The sequence below is a fragment of the Stomoxys calcitrans genome, chromosome 2 (assembly GCF_963082655.1).
Source record: "Stomoxys calcitrans chromosome 2, idStoCalc2.1, whole genome shotgun sequence".
NCBI lineage: Eukaryota > Metazoa > Arthropoda > Insecta > Diptera > Muscidae > Stomoxys > Stomoxys calcitrans.
This window is the reverse complement of record NC_081553.1, coordinates 90290943-90309665: the sequence shown is the minus strand read 5'-3', so window position 1 is coordinate 90309665 and position 18723 is coordinate 90290943. Positions and strand designations below refer to the sequence as shown.

Here is an 18723-nt window from a genome sequence, read left to right as displayed (position 1 = left end):
TTATTTGGATTTTTTGGGTCAAATGCTTGTATTGGGTTGCCCAAAAAGTAATTGCGGATTTTTTAAAAGAAAGTAAATGCATTTTTAATAAAACTTAGAATGAACTTTAATCAAATACATAATTGCCATTTTGTTCGATAACCTTTTGCCATCTTCCTGGCAAATTTAGTATTCCACGCTCATAGAACTTCTGGCCTTTATCTGCAAAAAACTGAACCAAGTGCGATTTTATAGCCTCATCATTGCCGAAAGTTTTACCATTTAAGGAGTACTGCAAAGATCGAAATAAATGGTAGTCTGGTGGTGCAAGGTCAGGGCTATATGGCGGATGCATCAAAAGTTCCCAGCCAAGCTCACTCAGTTTTTGGCGAGTGACCAAAGATGTGTGCGGTCTAGCGTTGTCCTGATGGAATATGACACCTTTACGATTGACCAATTCTGGTCGCTTCTCCTTGATGGCTGTATTCAATTTGTCCAATTGTTGACAGTAAACATCCGAATTAATCGTTTGGTTCCTTGGAAGCAGCTCAAAATATACCACACCCTTCTTTTGGTGGATATCAGCCTTTGAAGTGGTTTGAGCTGGTTCACCATGCTTGGACCATGATCGTTTTCGACTAACATTGTTGTAAACAAACCATTTTCATCTCCAGTTATGATTCGTTTTAAAAACGGATCGAATTCATTGCGTTTAAGATGCATATCACAAGCGTTGATTTCGGTTTGTTAAATGAATTTCTTTCAATACATGCGGTACCCATATTAAAATTGACGCCAAACAAACAAATGTAAACAAAATTTCGCGCACTTTTTTTCTAAAGCAAGCTAAAAGTAACAGCTGATAACTGACAGAAGAATGCAATTACAGAGTCACAAGCCGTTAAAAAAAATTTGTCAACGCCGACTATATTACTACTATATTACCGACAATTTTTTGGGCAACCCAATATATCTTGGGACTGCAGCACAAAGTGCGTTTAATTTTAACCTGTTTTAAACCCATTTAGTGACATCTCACGCTTCAGTCTTTGGAAACGAAGATATTGAGCTGAAACTTGGCACAGATAATTTTTTTTTGTTCATAGGCAGGTTAAGTTCGAAGATGGGCTATATCTTGAAATATAAACCGAACTTCCGATTTAGGGTCTTATGCTGAGTTCACATGGCAACCGATTTGAAATTTGTGCAAAATTTCAAGCGCCTAGCTTTACTTCTTCGAAAGTTGGCGTGCTTTCGACAGACAGACGGACGGACATGGCTAGTTCGACTTAAAATGACGTGACGACCAAGAATATATATACTTCAAGGGGTCTTAAACGCATATTTCGAGGGGCACCATCCTATGGTTGAGGGTATAAAAAATCGATGTACCGATGTATAAAAAAAACCTGCAATCAACACGTATACACGATGAGTACAATCATGATGTGCCGTCTAAAAGGGCCATTAGGCTCATAAAAGCTGTTTTTATTAACCGATTTGGCTGAAATTTGGCACAAAAATTTGGCCTAATATCACCCACATCTGTGCCGAATATGGTTTGATCGGTCTGTATCTTAATATAGCCCCCTATACAGACCGATCTTCCATTTTAGTGTCTAAAGCTCATAAAAGTTATATTTATCCGATTTGGCTGAAATTTTGCACAATGATTTGTGTTATTAGATTCCCGACCTTTTTGCTGAATATGATTCAAATCGGTCTATATCTTAACATAGCCCTCATGTAGACTGATCCCCTGATTTAGGATCTTGGGATCATAAAAGCTGTATTTATTGGCCGATTTCACTGAAATGTAACACAGTGAGCTGTGTTCCGCCCTTTTATGTTTTAGTTCGGATCAATGAAGGTCTTTTATCCATAAAAGCGTATTTATTCCCGGATATTGCTAAGATTATATACAGTGAGCTATGTTAAACCCCGGCCGAAACGAGATAACTATAAGCACCACACAGGCTGGAACTCCAACTTGTGTGGTGTCCATCGTTATCACGGGAAGCTTAGCTAAAAGCTACCGGGTTCGTTCAGAGGAGAGTCTCAGTGAGGAGTAAGGTAGCACAGGCTCTTAATTAAATACTTCGTGCCAATGATACTCGAGATGACAAGGCGAGTTATTGGCGCATTTAAATAACCAATGACCAACATCAGTGTCTGTTCCCAGGTTAGGGGCAGCTGGAGACGAGCATCGGATCTTGGAGCAAGCGGCTCGCCACATTGAGGGATACATGTGCAATCCCACAAAACACCAAACCGGTGAAGAACTATACTATAGCTGCCATAACACCAGACATGAATTTGGCTGTGGATTTGTGGTTAGTCGGAGACTGAATACCTTGTCCGCAGCTTTATTCCGGTCGATGAGAGGTTAGCCACAATCCGCATAAAAGCCAAATTCTTCAACATCAGCCTTATTTGTGCCCATGCCTTGACGGATTGACGGAAGACAAGGACGAGCATGCCAAGGATATTAGAGAGAATATGACCGCTGCCCCAACCATGATATTAGAATCATTCTGGGATATTTTATTGCGAAGATAGATAAAGTTTAGCCTACACGAGATAACGTCCAGTAATGGGTAGAGACTGATAGATTTCGCCGCGGCAAAAAACGTGGTAGTAAGTAGCACCAGATTTCAACATAAAAATATTTACAAAGCCACATGGCTGTTACCCGATCAAAAAACAAGGAACTAAATTGATCACGTTGTGATAGATGGAAGGCATTCATCCAGAGTGTTAGATGCACGATCGATCCGTGGAGCGAATATATATTCGGATCATTACCTTGTTGCAGCAAAGGCTCGCACCCGTTTGAACGTGGCGAGGAAAGTACGATCGGACACTGCACGGAAGCTGGACACTGAAAAGCTGCAAGTACAACTGCTTGAGTAGTTTTTTAACTTATGTTAGAAAAAGTACGTCTTATGCATAGTGTGATTATTTATAGGCCTGATGGCTTCGTATTGCATGAAATGAAATAAATAAATTAAACTAAACTAATGTGGTTGTATAAGTCCCCTCACCAAGGACGAAACGCGTCCCATAGTGATTGGCGTGTGGTCAATTCTGGCTTTCCCTCAAATAGACAAAAAAAAAACTTGAAAATCATTCTATTTTAGGTACCCGGTCATGTTGGACTGTTAGGTTAAGTTTAAGCAGACTTCGCGGCTAGCTATGAGTGCACTGCACAGCTTATAACAGGATCCTGTTATTTAAAAAATAAATTTGTTGTTGTTGCGGCATTGGTAAGTGGATGTTGCATTCCTCGTCAAGCTCCAAAAATAAGTAAACTCGTTCCGGTCCATAGGACCGATCACCGCGGGTACCTTATGGCCATTGATTATATAAAGTCGTCAATAAGTCGTCTTTATATATCAAATATCAGAAACACTCAGTATTTAACCAAGAGCCTGTGCTGCCTAGCCTCTCACTGAGTCTCTCCAGTCGATCTAGCTGGTGGTCCGCGACTGCAATTGCAGCTAATCCGTGTACGAGGCATTTCACTATCCCCAGTTAACAGATGTACGAAGTATGGCTTAAATCGGTTCTAAACCTGGTGTAGCACCCATATAAACTGATATCCTGATTGCATCCCTTGAGCGCCTAGAGGGCACAGTTCTTGTTTGATTTTGCTGACATTTTGCACAATGTCTTCTTCTATGGCCTTCAAGATACGTGACAAATATGACCATTACCTGGTAGAGCTTCCATATAACCCAATCTCCCGATTTTACTTCTTGAGTCCCTAGTGGGCGTAATTCTTATCCGATTTGCCTGAAGTTTTGTTGTTGTAGCAGTGTTGTACACAGCTCGTTCCGTGGCAGTGCCGACCGAAGGATTTGATCTGATCAATCCTGTATGTACAACCGGCTGCCATGGGATTGCAACCTGTGGTCGCGCCCTGTAGTTCTCAGCTGAACTTCTCATAATGGCGATGAACACCAAACAAATCGGAGCTCAAAGTTCCAACCTGTATGGTACTCACAGTCATCCCATGCTATGGAACTTCAAAAAACAATCGCAAACAATTTGAGAGCAACAAATATTGAGACGACAGAGGCTGCAACTTTAAGAGGCGTTATCGTTAACACGGGAAGCTTACCGGGCTTCATCCACAGGTTGCGGATAGTGAAATGTTCCATACGGAGTAGCTGCAACTGTGAAGAGTCTCAGAGAGAGACCGGTCGGTACCGGTTCTAGCTTGAATGCTGAGAGGCCGATGAGGGCCGATATGGCACTGCCACGGAACGAGCTTGCTTACGCATAGGTGCTCCTAGCTACTACAACAAGATTAGGAATATGTATTTCAAAAAGAAAGCAACTAAACTTTATTTTCCAACTACAGATATATTTAAAGTGTTCCTTACTCTATATTTAATAAATACATACAAAATTGTAGAAACAATATATTCTTGAATTATCTGCGATATCGATAACGTTTGAAATGGAACCATAACTGAAAAATGTTGTTGTGAAACTGACAACGAAATCCTCTTTTGTAGCTGAATTCCCACTCTCGATGGACAATCTTGAAGGCAATATCTTCGTAAGGGGGGCCAGCACGAAATCGTAAAATTGCAAAGTCGGGATTGTCTTCACATTGAGTGAGGAAATATTGTGGCGTTTTGGACTTGTCAATTAAGTCCGGATAGAATATGTTAAATTTATAGCCTTGCACAATTTTCGGCGGTGGATTGTCCATATCGTAATGTGTCTGATTGTATTTATTCCATTCGAAACCAGTGTGCACCCTGTTGAAGTAGCGTGGTTTGCGAGGCCTATACTTGTCTGTGGCTAGTTGTATGGCCAAAGAGTTATCACAAGGCATTTCAACTGAGAACTCAACTTCATCACCTGACATACCCTTACGAGCTTCTTGGCGCATACTTGTCAACTCTTGGTTGATAGTGGACTCTTGATTGTTTTCCAAAAGTTGTTGCCTTAGAATTTTCAAATTAATTTCATCCTCTTCTTCGTCCACTAAATTTAAAGACCCCTGGGAGTCAAACGGTATGTAGGAGGGACTATAACCTCCTTCATCATATAGAATGAAACAGTCATTTTGATATAACTCTTGGGTGGGAACTTCGGTCTCTTCTTCTCCTTTGGTTTCGTGCCTTTCGGCATTGTAAGGAGATTCTGGCGAGTCATTGCCTTTCACCTCTTCTTTGATAGAGGTAGTTTTTAGTAGATCAAGCTTTTCCCTCAACTTCTTTTGATGATGATCCCTTAGTCTCGCCCTCGCCATGTGGGCTTTTAGCTGCGACAATATATTTTCCCAATAGCTGATGTCGATGCCTTCGGTACGTGACTCTATTTTGGCTTCAATCTTCGACTTTAGTTCATCCAGTTGGATAATTGTTTTGTTGCGGAATGTCCCAGAGACGTCTTTTACCACACTTTCATGTATGCCTTCTCGCCTAGAACTTATGGCTTCATCATGTTCGGCTTGTTTTCTTTGCTTTTGCAGTTCATCTTGAACAATAATTGTCATATCATTCCAGAAATCTATATGTTCTCCCTTTTCCAGTTCAATGTAAACTTTAATATCCACCAAAAGATCCTCCAAATCTTTTATGTTTAGACCATTGAGAATAAAGTAAGGTTCGTGCATTTGCATTTCAATGGCATCTTCCAATTTGGAGCCATTGATGTATTGGGCCAAAAGGTCAATGGGTTTGGCGCGACCATCCTGTATGCGTATCTCACTTCTCAGGCGAGCCTGTTCCAAATGAAACTGGTCCTCCTGTTTCTCCCATTCATGAAATTGTGCGGCCTCCTTTTCCCTCTGCTGCAATACCATCTCCTCCTCGCGCTCTTGCTTCTCCTTTTCTCTTTCTAGTCGCCGTTTCTTTACTTTTTCCAATTCTATTTTATTTTCCATTTGTTTTTGACGATTAATAGCCTCCACTGTCTGCATTGGAGCATCCTTTAGACCTTGCTTTTGTAACTTTTTGTTCCACACAAAGGTTGAAGTCAAATTGGAATCACCAAAAGGATTATCTTGATCCGTATACGTTTGATATTCATTATCCCAACCCATGCGTTGTTTGCGTCTCAACTCTTTTACCTCTTTCTCACGAAGTCTACGTTCCCGCTTTTGTTCAGGCGTCTCTTTGGCCTTCATCTCCTCCTTTTGTCGCTTTCTTTCACGTTCCTCTAATAATCGCCGTTCCTCCAATGCTTTCAGCAATTGAATATTTTTAGGCAATGATTCTTCCTCGGAAGCAGAGGAAGACGATGATGAAGAGGATGAACGGTACTTCTTTTTCGACTTTTTGTGTTTGGATTTATGTTTGTGGCGACGTTCCCCATGTTCACTTTTCTTATGCTTTTTGTCTTTTGGCATGATTTTTACGACGGAGAACACAGAAATGCAATTGTTAGCAATGCCTTTAAAACGTTTTCAATAAAAAAAATTTACTTTTTTGTTATGCCCGCAGGAAAGTTAACGAAATAACAAATGGCCAAACAGCTGACGCCAATTTCTTCGTTCAATATGCCAAATCCACAAGAACACAGTTACAACGCTGTATATGAATTCAAAGATAGCTGTTGCGTTCCATTTCACAATTTGTTCAATTGTTAGTTAATCAATAAAAAAAAAACCGTATCAAATGAAATAAATACGAAATACAAAAAAAATTAATTCAATAGCAACGTTGAATTCTCCCACAAATAACGAGAAAAAATTGTACGAAATTAAAGGCAGATCTGCCATGTTAAAAACGGAAAACCAGAAAATAGTTATCTCGGTGAATAATATACTACAAAGTTATTACACATTGCATTTTCCACTTTAAAATGAAATAGATCTTACCTCATAACAGCTGGAATTTAGCATCAATGGATAACTTCATTAATTCAACACAAAAATTTTTAGTTTCTTCGCAAACTTGAAACACCGCAAGCAAATTGCGCGTTTTCTTTTTAATTAAGTATGAAATCCAGTTGGATTGATGACACTCACGACAGCCCGGATTATCGGTTGTCATCGCAAGCTATCGATAGCTTACTAAGCACAACAGAACCGTAAAAATCAAATTGTTATTATCTATTATTATCCAGTGCATTGTTCATTGCGACTATTTTCAGTTTAGTTATTTCTGTGTTTTATTTATATTATTTTATATTTTACTATTATTAACAGTTATTGTATTATATCGATGACAGTCCAGCCTGTATATAGTAGAGCCATGGCGAAATAATTAAAGGTGGTCTCATTTATACAACAACCACAAATCATATGGTGCAATCTGTCATCAAGTTTATCGACGTTTTGCCAACATACACAAAGAAATTCGTATGCGTGTGCATACATGAGCAGAGAATGTGCGAGAAAAAAGGTACAACAAAGAGAATGCAAACAAAAATCTGTCATCTTAATACCGTCATACCTGGCCGGCTGTTAAGAGCTGTTCGCGTGAGACCACCTTTTTAAATCCGCCTTGTAGTAGAGCTGACAAAATATCGATGGTAATATCGATATTTTAATTTTTGTCTGAGTATCGATCGATATTTTTCCTATCAGCAAAGATAATTTTTTTTTTTGCAAAATTGATCAAAAATGAGCGATCCGACACTGCTTGTATCCTAAAAGACACATTGCGCCTCTAGAGGGCGCTATGTTCATCTGATTTCGCTTCAGTCTGTGTATTGATTTTGCTTCATATAAATAGATCTCTTGATTTTTACTTCTCATTTGCGTTTGAAATATAGGTGATGGAAAATAAACGATAGTATCCATACTTATTATGAGAAATACCGATAGTTTGCCAGCTCTAGTATATAGCTTATGCCAAAAATCTTCCTGTGTTTTATTTTATTCTTATCCAGTGTAAATCAAATGTTTTGCACAGAATTTCCGTGGAAATTGTTCTGGACAGTTGTCGATATCGTGCGATAACAAAGTAATTTTTTTGATTATTAAAATAAATAATGGCAAACGTGCTCTCGACTTGATCCGTCTTCTAGAGCTGGCAAACTATCGATAATCTCAACATTCGATAGTTTTTGGCAGTACTTGGCATTGAGAATGTCAACTTGTTCTCTTCTTACATTTTATGTTTCGCAAGCGACCTAACTTTCTATTGTGACTCCTGGCTAATGATTTTACTTTGTATAAATTGGCCTAGTTCAACAACTATTCATTAAGTGCGACGATACGTCAATGAAAACTGAAAAGCGACTTTATATTAGGTACAACACTGACAGCTCATAATTGCGCCTTTTTACCTCTTCTCATTCTATTGACAATCGCGGGATTAGTTTTGGGGTATCTTTGTCAGCTTAGCATATAACTTGTTGAATTAATTACATTAATTGTGCAAATTTGAATATATCATTGTGTGTACACCAATAGCAAATTAATTGGAAACTATTTAAAATTTTATTTATAAAATGAATAACAAAACCACCAGGGAAAATAACGAGAATTTATGTCCAACATCAAGGTGAGTGCAATAAAACACTCTGACCGGGCTTACATTAATGTGAATAAATTACACGTGAAAGAAATTTGTGTGCCGAATTCTAATTACGCTGTAGAAAATAACTATCAAACGTTGTACTGAATAGTAAATATGTAGGGGTTATTTGTAAAAGTTAGATTAATTTAAGAGACTCGAGGATTTATGCTTTTTATTTTCTTAAGAGAAATGTCAAGTGGTTAAAGCACTTTATTATCGACTTTTTAGTGCTGCCAGTTTGTCTGACTTGTTATCTATTTTAGATATATTCTGGGTATTATTCTTGGGAGGTGGGGGGTGAGAATAAATTGGTTTTTTTTTAATGAATAACATAGTGTTTTTGTGCTTTTTAAGAAGTTTTTACATGGCTGCCATACAATTTTTTCAAATGGCGTAGTTCCTTACAAATGTGACCGCCAGTATTCGGAGAGAATAATCATCGCTGAAAACTTGTCCTGGCGTTCAGCGTCATAAGCAGACATGCTAACCTCTGTGCTGCGGTGGCCTCCTAAATTATTACTTATTATATAATTTATTAGTTTGAGCTGGATAATATCCATTAATTAGACATTTCTTTCTTTTAGTCACTTCAAGTAACTTACTTCTTTATTAGCAATTTGTTGATATTTTTTTTTCGTACGAATAATCACAACGTTCCGTTATGGAAAGTCTAGAGAATAAATCTGGCAACATTCGACGAGTAGGCAAACAAAAAAACAAAAAATGCAATGTTAATTTTGTAAGGTGGTAGTTATTAACTAGAAATATTACAATAATTATTAACAAAAAAACTGCGTTTGCAACAAAAATCTTAATCAGTGTCGTTGCCTTTAAAGACTACTTACGAAAGTAGTCAAGAATATCTAGTGAAACGAGCGAAGAGTGAAGTGTTGAAATATTAACATTGAAACAAGGCAGAATTTTGTGTGTGTATGTTGTTGATTACTTTGGTTTTGTTTGCTAGCTGTTGGATACAATATTTTTATTGACTTCCTGCTATCGCTGACATTAAAAAAGAATATTTATATTAAAGACACTTTGTAACTTTATAAATCCATCTCTCAATGTTAGTTGCATATTTGAGGCCATGCACCTTTCAACGTCATGAAATCATGCATAAAATGGGCGTGGGTTGTGGGGTGTTTGTTATTTGGTGTCATGGTGGCTCAGTTCATAGTTTATCGATCGGTCGGGGTCAACGACATATATATGCGTGTAAGTGGATTTTGAGTGCATCTATAAACTCCAAATCGGTGTAATTATTAAAATAACACAAATGCAAAATGTATGCACGGTTATATGCATTTGTATATGCATGCCTTAGTAAGAGTTTATATGGAAATTGATGAGAGACAAATGTAAAACTGCAGATGAACAAGCATTAGCAGAAAATTGGTGAAAGGTGTTTAAAAGCTGGAGTAATTAGAAAAGATCCAATGACACAATGAAAGCTTTAAATATAAGATCCGTCCTTAAAGTCTAATTTCGATATTCTCGTACATTTCCTTTTTTTTAAACAACAATTTTGGAAATTCTAAGCTTACCCCAGAAAGGCTAAAATTCATTTTAGCAAATACCCATGCTTTGGAACCATATAACAACAGGAGCAGTATCAGTGTCTTGTATTGTGTGATTTTTGTCTGTGAGGATGATGTTTTTTTCTAAACTGCTTATTTAATCCAATATGAATTAAGTCAATATTGTTCGTTGCCTTATTTCGAATATGGGCACCTAGCCAATATCACCATGTCAAAATCGGGTGCTGCCAACTACAAAGTCATTTGAATCGGTGAAGTCTATCATTCCTTAGCCGCGGCGAAGTTCTCAATCCATTATCGGACGTTCTCGCCTGAAAGCTAAACATATTCTCGCTTCCTCTCAGTGCTTTAAAACAACGGCAGCTTTCCGTTCATTTCTTTCAACAGTTGATGTAACCAGAGGGGACTGATATAAAGGAATGTATTTTTTCCGACTTGTGGCTAGTTACTTATCAACCGCGGTATATTTGTAGACAAGGCATTTCAGGGTCCAACAAACCACAAATCCGCAGCCAAATTCATATCTTGTATCATGGCTACGATAGTTGTTGTTGTTGTCGTCAAGCTCCTGTAGGTGAGCAATCTCGTTCCGGTCCAAAGAAACGACCGCTGCGGGAACATCATGGCCATTGGTTATTTAAAGGGGCCTACAACTCGCCTTGTCATATCAAGCATCATAGGCACTCAGTATTTATGCAGGAGCCGGCGCCACCCGGTCTCTCACTGAGACTCCGCTCCATACCACTGATTGACGGCGACTGCAATTGCAGCTTCTCCGTATGGAGCATTCCTCTATCCGCAACCTGTGGACGCGCTCGGAAGCTCGCAGCTTATTAATTGTGATAACAATGCACACCACACCGATCGGAGCTCAAAGTTCTTACCTGTGTGGTGCTTATAGTTACACCGTGCCGGATAGTTGTTGTTGTTGTCGTCAAGCTCCTGTAGGTGGCCAAGCTCGTTCCGGTCCAAAGGACTGATCGCTGAGGGCACAGGGTGGTCATTGGTTATTTACTGGCGCCAATAACCCGCCTTGTCATATCGAGCAGCTAAGCTTCTCGTGACAGCAATGAACACCACATTGATCGGGCTTTAATATTCCAGTCTGTGTGGTAATACTATTGTTGCTCGTAAACGTTCGGGGATTCCATGTTTTTATATCTTCAGGTTACTGACCCACCGCCTCAAATATGTTTTAATAGTTTACTGGCCTGCGCCACCTTATACTGGCCTAGTTCATATGAACTTTATACACAAAATTTCGATATCTTTAAAAGTCAGCATTATTTCACGTATGCTTACCTTTGTTCAGCTCATTGTAATTGACATTTTTTTGTAATTTATTTTTATAGAAAACGTTTACCTAGCAAAAGTTTGTCACAAACACCAGCCTGGAAATTAGCTAAACTTGAAAGCACATCATCACCGTCGGCTCTGACTAACGAGTATCTAGAAGAAATGGGTATAGGAATGCTAGACTCTGAGGAGAGCTCTTCATCGGCGGCCTCAGCTATAGCGTTAGCGGTTACCGCAAGTGCAGATGAAAATTCGAATGAAGCCACACCAAATTTGGATGCACCCAAGTTTTGCCATCAGCAAAGACAAATTTATCGAAGCATGGACACATCGTTGCTTGATGCAACGACAGACAATGCCAGTAATCATAGTTTTGTGGATCCCAATGACACTGCGCCGCCAGCCGGAGGAGGGACAGCGGCAACCATCCACTCAAGTGCTAAATCCAATAATAATGGACAACAACAACAACATCACCATAAATTAAATATAACCAACAACAATTCAAATTCTTCATCCTCATTTGAGATTTATACGGACACGGAACAGGTACAGCAGCAACAGCAGACCATACTTAAGCTCAAGACAAATGAAAAATTTCATCTGCCACAGAATGCAGTAAGTCAACAAAAGAGAATTGCCATATTGGGAATTGGGGCGGCAACAGCTGGGCCAGCAACAAATGTACATAGTCATTCGCCGTCGTCAACAGGAAAAAATGCCAGAAGTCCCTTGGCTACAGTGGCTTGTAATAGTTTTTTAAGGAATGCTCAATTACAGCAGCAACTTTTATTACAACAACAGCAACAGCAGCAGCAGCAACAATTGCAGCAAGTAAGTAACAAATATGGTGCGGCCACTAAATTGGCTCCTAAACTTACAAAATTCATAATTTTCTCATTTCTCCCAGAACACATTTAATAATTCATTGCCTCAAAGATCGCAATCGCCATCCCTAATGCCCTCCACCAGTCAACAGGCAGCGATTCTAAAACAACAACAGCAACTACAGTTACAGAAGCAATACCTTCAACAGCAACAGCAGCTAGAACTTTTGCAACATCAGCATCCTCCCCGTTTTGTTTCCAATGAAAATTTCTTTTTGTTTCGCAGTCAATCTATGCGCGAGCGCAATCCTGATGGCAAGGACCACTTCAATACTCTGTCGGATGAAATTATTTTGCAGATTTTCAAATGGCTGCCGAAAAAGACATTATTGCGTTGCGGCTATGTTAGCCGCCGTTTCAATAGATGTGCCAGTGATGAGTCCCTTTGGACGCGCCTTGATCTGGGTGGCCGTTCCATCAAGGCAGGAGCAATGGAAAATATTCTCAAAAGAGGTGTTGTCATTCTAAGATTAGCGCAAGCAGAGGTAAGTGAATAATGACACAATTGTTGTGTTCCTAATAATTAAGTGGTTAAAGTGTGGAACAGCCTTGCAGTGACTGCTCCTAAGAGGCCGCTAAATTCATGTGATTCCAAAAAAATAACAACATGCCAGAAAACGTAAATTTTTAGACCAAGTAACGTAAGAACACACCTTTGTAACTGCTGACATCAGACATTGATTTGGTGGTTCGGATTGGTTTTGATGTCTGCGCTTTTCATTTCGATAGCATAAATTATTTCTTCCCCTCAACATTATCTGTTTTTTTTTTTACATTGACCATTTTTGTTTGTTTCATTTTCATTACAGCTTCACCATCCTGTCTTTGAACCACATTTCCTTGAGACTGAACCAAGTTTTGAGACCAAATTGCAGTATCTAGACTTGAGTATGATAACGATAACAAAACCTTCCCTAAAAATGCTGTTGTCACGTTGTCGCCAATTGAAAAAACTAAGTCTGGAACATGTTGCCCTCAATGATGACATATGCAATGACATTGCAAAAAACACTGGCTTAGAGGCATTAAATTTAGCCATGTGCTCCGGTTTGGAAGCATGGAGTGTTAGAAAAATGATGGAGTCACTAAAGCAGCTAAACAGTTTAAATATATCATGGACAAATTTATCAGTGGATGCGGTTACATCGCTGGTAACCAATGTGACACCAAATTTAATGCGTCTAAATGTGGCGGGATGTCGCAAAACAATGTTTGACTCACGTAAGTATATGGGATGAAATCATTGAAGCTAGATAATCTTTAAACATCTATTGTGTCTGTTTGTCTTTCTAGATTTGGCCAGTTTAGCAAAACGCTGTACGCAGTTGCTGGAGTTGGATTTGTCGGATTGCACTGGGTTAACGGGCAATGCTATAAGTATTATTTGCAAATTCAAAATGCTCGAATATCTATCGTTATCCAGATGTTATTTGATACCAGCTACAGCGTATATGTAAGTTTGTTTTTCCTTTCTTATATACAATATCCTTTAATGCAATTTATATGTATTCTTCATTTCATTTACAGTGAATTGCGCAACATGTCCACACTTACATATTTGGATATTTTCGGTATGCTTACCGATTCTGCCTTGGAAATGCTAGAGCACACATTTTCAAAAATCGGCATTAACAAATTCATTCATAGTTCGGTTGCACGTCCAACAGTTGGTACGAGGCGCACCTCAATTTGGGGACTACGTACACGAGATTAGTTTTATAATCTCATATATCATTGAACAACACCTCCTGTTACGTTGTTTATAAATTTTTGTGTTTCATATAGGTAGAGTATATTATCATATATTACTTAAATGTTGAAATATGTATTCTAACTTCTACTCCCTAAACCTCGTTCCTAAGATTTTTTATTGTAGTTTTTATTTTGAAGATTTGTTTTAATTTCTTCCTCCCATCACACAACTCATTCTGATAAGCAATTGGCTTTTGGATCATATTAAATATCTTTTGATTGCTTTTTGGAGAATTTACAAAACACAAAAACTTTTCGTATGCAGCGAAATGTTTTTATTTTATTTTATACGATTACAAATTAGTATATGCATCAGAAGATACCACATAATGCGGCTTAGCTCTAAAACAAATATAATTCAAATTTTGTGAATGAAATCAAATTTAAGTTTATTAAGTATTGTGTAAATAAACAAGGCAAATAATTTAACAAATTTCATTGTACGGCTTATTCATTTGTATACGATCACTGTTAGGTTAGGATTAAGTGGCAGTCTGCCATCAAACTCCCTTAGACGTTCTCGTCCATTGTGATACCACAGAAACAGAAGAAGGAAGATGCCTTCTAGTTCCTACGGTTGAACCATCCAGATCGCTTTAAAAAGCCCTATAACTTGCAAATGTTTACAACCGCTAAATCGGGCAGGTACTCAAAGAAATGAGTACCTAAAGTGGAACTTCTTCTGACTGCTAGTGCGGTTCCCACAAACAGAAGGTGTTCTAGAGTCTCTCTTCTTCTTCGATGTCTTCACAGATTCTGCAAAACTCGTTGCTGGCAACCTTCAGTCTGTCAGCATGTTTTCCGATTAGACAGTGATCTGTCATGACGGACACAATGACTGAGACGTCTGTTCTAACCAATAACAACTTAGCGGTATACCTCTTTAAGTCTAGATTAGGTCTCGGATGTGTAAGTGCTGCTTACGTCAAGTACAAAGTGTTTAGCGGTAGGAGCGCTATCTATATACGGTCAAACCTATATCATAAAGATACCATGTGAGATACAACATTTCTAAAGATCCACAGATCCTTTTCCTGGCGACACAGCACAATTTGGAGTGTAAAATCGTATTTTCCCAATGACCCTTAATTGGAGTCTTACGCTCTTTAAGGGCTATTTTGCCTAAATTTTGATATTACATACACTACTCTACTCTAATAGAATTTCCATTTTTCCCGACTATGTCCTTCATATCTATTTGCGATGTTTTAGGTATAAGCATCCCCCAAATACTTGTACTACGTACTCTACGTTGAAATCAGTTTGATCGGGGAATACTGGAGTAGGAGTCTACTTTGTGTTATAAGGAGCTAGGAAGCCATTCAGGTTTCTGAACACATGTAGCGCTTTTTAGGAGGAGGTCTTAATGATTGTGAAAGATCTGGAGATTTAAATGCAGCTGCGGCCGGCCGATCAAACTGTGGGCGTGGACAGTCAGCGCTAAAGATTTGGCGTGGGGTCAAGGCTGGTTAGGAGATGCAGTCATGAGCCAGGATGAAATGGTACGTGTTTACTATGCTACTGAGGAAGTAAACCCACCCCTGCAGTGGCTCACGGATGGGATAAAGCTTTCTGCGATGATTGCGCTAGCTATGCGCAGATGCTATTGGGTTGCCCAAAAAGTAATTGCGGATTTTTCATATAGTCGGCGTTGACAAATTTTTTCACAGCTTGTGACTCTGTAATTGCATTCTTTCTTCTGTTAGTTATCAGCTATTACTTTTAGCTTGCTTTAGAAAATTCATTCTAAGTTTTATTAAAAATGCATTTACTTTCTTTTAAAAAATCCGCAATTACTTTTTGGGCAACCCAATATTTGTTACAGGGTGTGACCGTGTTTTTCACGTTGGAGGATGAAATTACGACATAAAATAAAACGTCGCGTGCAAAACTACAATCAGAGCAAAATTGTGGCTACTATAGCTATAGTAGTGCATATAGGGCGATATATATAAAAGTACTTCTCCTAGACCAAAAAAACATTTTTGTTCATTTTTATCAATATTGGACGAACGCCTCCTTGAATTAATATCCATTTTGAATGTCAAATACCACATAGTGAACTGGCCACAAGAAAAGGCAGACTACTGCAGGGCTAATGGGATTCGTATTAAGAGATGTTTAAGCATATTTTATCTGTATTCTTCTCCGTTTTTTTCTTTTTGGAACTCCTTTTCTCAGGCAAACTCAGAGTTAGACATGGAAATTTTTTTATGTCAATAGGGTGGTCAACGAACACAAGTCACTTTTGCCGAATCTGATAGGACTGGAAGTAGGATAACTATTAGTCTCATTTTAGATCCTCGCGCCGGGGAACAACAATCGTAATTTGCAGTGGACGGAATTACAAATATCATCCTCAGCACCAAGTTGTTGTTGTTGTTGTAGCAGTGTGTTGTACACTGAGGCGACAGCCCTTGCCGATGGATAACTCCATCGGGTCATTCCGGTACGTACAACCGGCTGCCATGGGATTGTCAGCACCAAGTCGTCCACCGTGGTGCAGAGTTTACTATGTCCGGCTATGAAGCCGAACGCCTGGGTTCAAATCCCGGCGTTAACATCAACAAAATTTTCGGCGGTAGATATCCCCTTACTAATGCCGGCTACATTTGTCTGTTAAAATTCCTCTACCAAGTGGTGTCGCTATGCGGCACGCCGTCCGGATTCGGCATAAAAAGGAGGCCCCTTATCATTGAGCACAAACTTTAATCGGACTGCACTCATTGATATGAGAGAAGTATCCCCTGTTCCTTAATGTTCAATGGAATTTTGATATTAGGGCCAAGCCGTCCAAGGCGTTGGGCCCCGATGGAATCTCTACACTGATGCTGAAGTATCTGAGTGTACCAGGAGTCGAATTAAAATAAATAATAGTTAAAGCTTACAAAATTACCTTTCCAATGGTACATACCCGTATATTTGGTCGGAAGAGGTCGTACAAACTTGTGCTCCAAGAAACATAAGGCAAATTACGTAAACTGCATACCAAAGGCTACACACTTTAACCAACAAAATAAAAGACACTCAAATGTTAATTTTTCGTAATTTGGTTAAAAAAAAACCAAACACCACAACTAACGACAACTTTACCAGCTAATTTTTAAGTACAGAGTTGCCACCTTGCTTTTGTTTTTGAGCTTTCCACCAACTCTTAAACAATGTTAACACTTGGAGAAAATCTAGAATTGCAACGAAATTTCGGAAATCGCGTGTTTTGCAGCGAGGTTTCCCATACATTTTTAGTGTGAGCAAAACTACTTATTAGGGGAGATTTGCAGCAATTCTCCTTCGAAATTTAATTGCAAAGATGCTTTTGTGTTGAATACCAAATTTTATCGGTATTTTCTATAGCCCTTTTACCAACATCTGACAATTTCAAACGAAATGATTTCTTAAGACCCTAGACGGCGCAATAATTATCTGATTTGGCTCAAATTTCGCAGGTTGACTACTGTTATGATTTTAAACTTACATTCAATGTTTGGTCCAATTGTTACTATAACCTAATATAGCTTCCATATATAGCGATCGAGAGCCTCAAGACCTCAAATCGTCTTAGGTCACTTGCGAAAACATAAAGTAGATAGGCCCATGAACACCATTAAGGATGTCAAATCTGTCATAATATGGAAGAAGACGTAAACATAGGGTGAATGTAAAAAGAGAACAAGTTGAAGTTCAATGCCAAGAACCACCAAAAATAAAAAAAAAAAAATTATGTTGGCTGATCGCTTGGCTTAACCTTATTCAGTGAATCCCGCATTAGGCTTGATCTCTAATTTTTTGTTTGTATTTTACTAAGTAACAATAAATTAAAATTTAGTATTGTTTTACACAGACATTTCAACAGATTTTTTTCTCCGAGTGTAGTTACTTGCACCCGGCCGACACGGGTAAATCCAACCTGGACCAGATATTCACACTGAGGCAAATCCTGGAAAAGACCCAAGAAGGACAAATCAATACTTACCATCTTTTTGTTGAATACAAAACCGCCTTCGATACTCCCTTACGTTCAAAGATATTTCAAGCCATGTCTGAGTTTGGTATCACTGCAAAATTAATAAGACTCTGCAGGATGACACTTGCAGATACGCGTCCCTCAGTAAGAATAGCAAAAAATCTCTTCGAACCATTCAGTACCAAACGAGGTGTCAGACAAGGATCTCGTGTGATCTCTTTAATATGCTCTTGGAGAAAATTAAACGAGATGCAGATGTGAATAGTTATGGCACACTAATCACAAGAGAACACATGCTACTCGCCTATGCCGACGACATCGACACCATAGGTCGGTCACCGGAAGTAGTAACTACGGCCTTTAAAAGAATCGAAAGAGAGTCAGGGAAAATAGGTCTGGCAGTAAATGAAGATAAGACGAAATGGATGGTTTCAACTCCCAAAACGCCTTGTAAAACCAAGCGGATAAAGAAATAGGAGAAAGTTGGGAACCACAACTTTGAGATAGTCAGTAACTTTATCCACCTCAGCACCGCCGTATCCGAAACGAATGACACCAGTTTTGAGATAATGCGAAGAATAATACTGGCAAACAGATGCTACTTTGGACTAAGTAAGCAGTTTAGAAACAAGGCCACTTCTCGACAGACGAAGATTACGCTATACAAGACACTGATACTACTCGTCTTGTTATATGGTTCCTAAGCATGGGTACTTGTGAAAATAGATGAGGCAGTGCTTGGAGTATTTGAGAGAAAGATTCTTCGTAAAATATATGGACCAGTTTGCGTTAATGGAGAATATAGGCGACATATGAAC

General features: G+C 38.8%; 2 protein-coding genes across 5 annotated transcripts; one reads left to right on the top strand and one right to left on the bottom strand.

The window, feature by feature from the left end:
• Positions 1 to 4327: 4327 nt before the first annotated feature.
• LOC106080658 (splicing factor Cactin) lies at positions 4328 to 6616 on the bottom strand. Its single transcript, XM_013242102.2, has one exon. It carries the CDS (start codon positions 6347 to 6349, stop codon positions 4418 to 4420), a length of 1932 nt encoding a protein of 643 aa, XP_013097556.2. The 5' UTR covers positions 6350 to 6616; the 3' UTR covers positions 4328 to 4417.
• Positions 6617 to 8251: 1635 nt separating this feature from the next.
• Positions 8252 to 14379, top strand: LOC106080639 (S-phase kinase-associated protein 2). Of its 4 annotated transcripts, XM_059361926.1 has the most exons (7): positions 9115 to 9212; positions 11359 to 11851; positions 11915 to 12136; positions 12213 to 12674; positions 12999 to 13410; positions 13483 to 13642; positions 13717 to 14379. In XM_059361926.1, exons 1-7 carry the CDS (start codon positions 9130 to 9132, stop codon positions 13901 to 13903), a joined length of 2019 nt encoding a protein of 672 aa, XP_059217909.1. In that variant the 5' UTR covers positions 9115 to 9129; the 3' UTR covers positions 13904 to 14379. The 4 variants fall into 4 exon arrangements, with proteins under 4 accessions (XP_013097530.1, XP_059217909.1, XP_059217908.1 ...); XM_013242076.2 differs by lacking the exon at positions 9115 to 9212 and adding an exon at positions 8252 to 8453 and having other exon boundaries at positions 11359 to 12136; XM_059361925.1 differs by having other exon boundaries at positions 11359 to 12136.
• The last annotated feature ends 4344 nt before the right edge of the window (positions 14380 to 18723 follow it).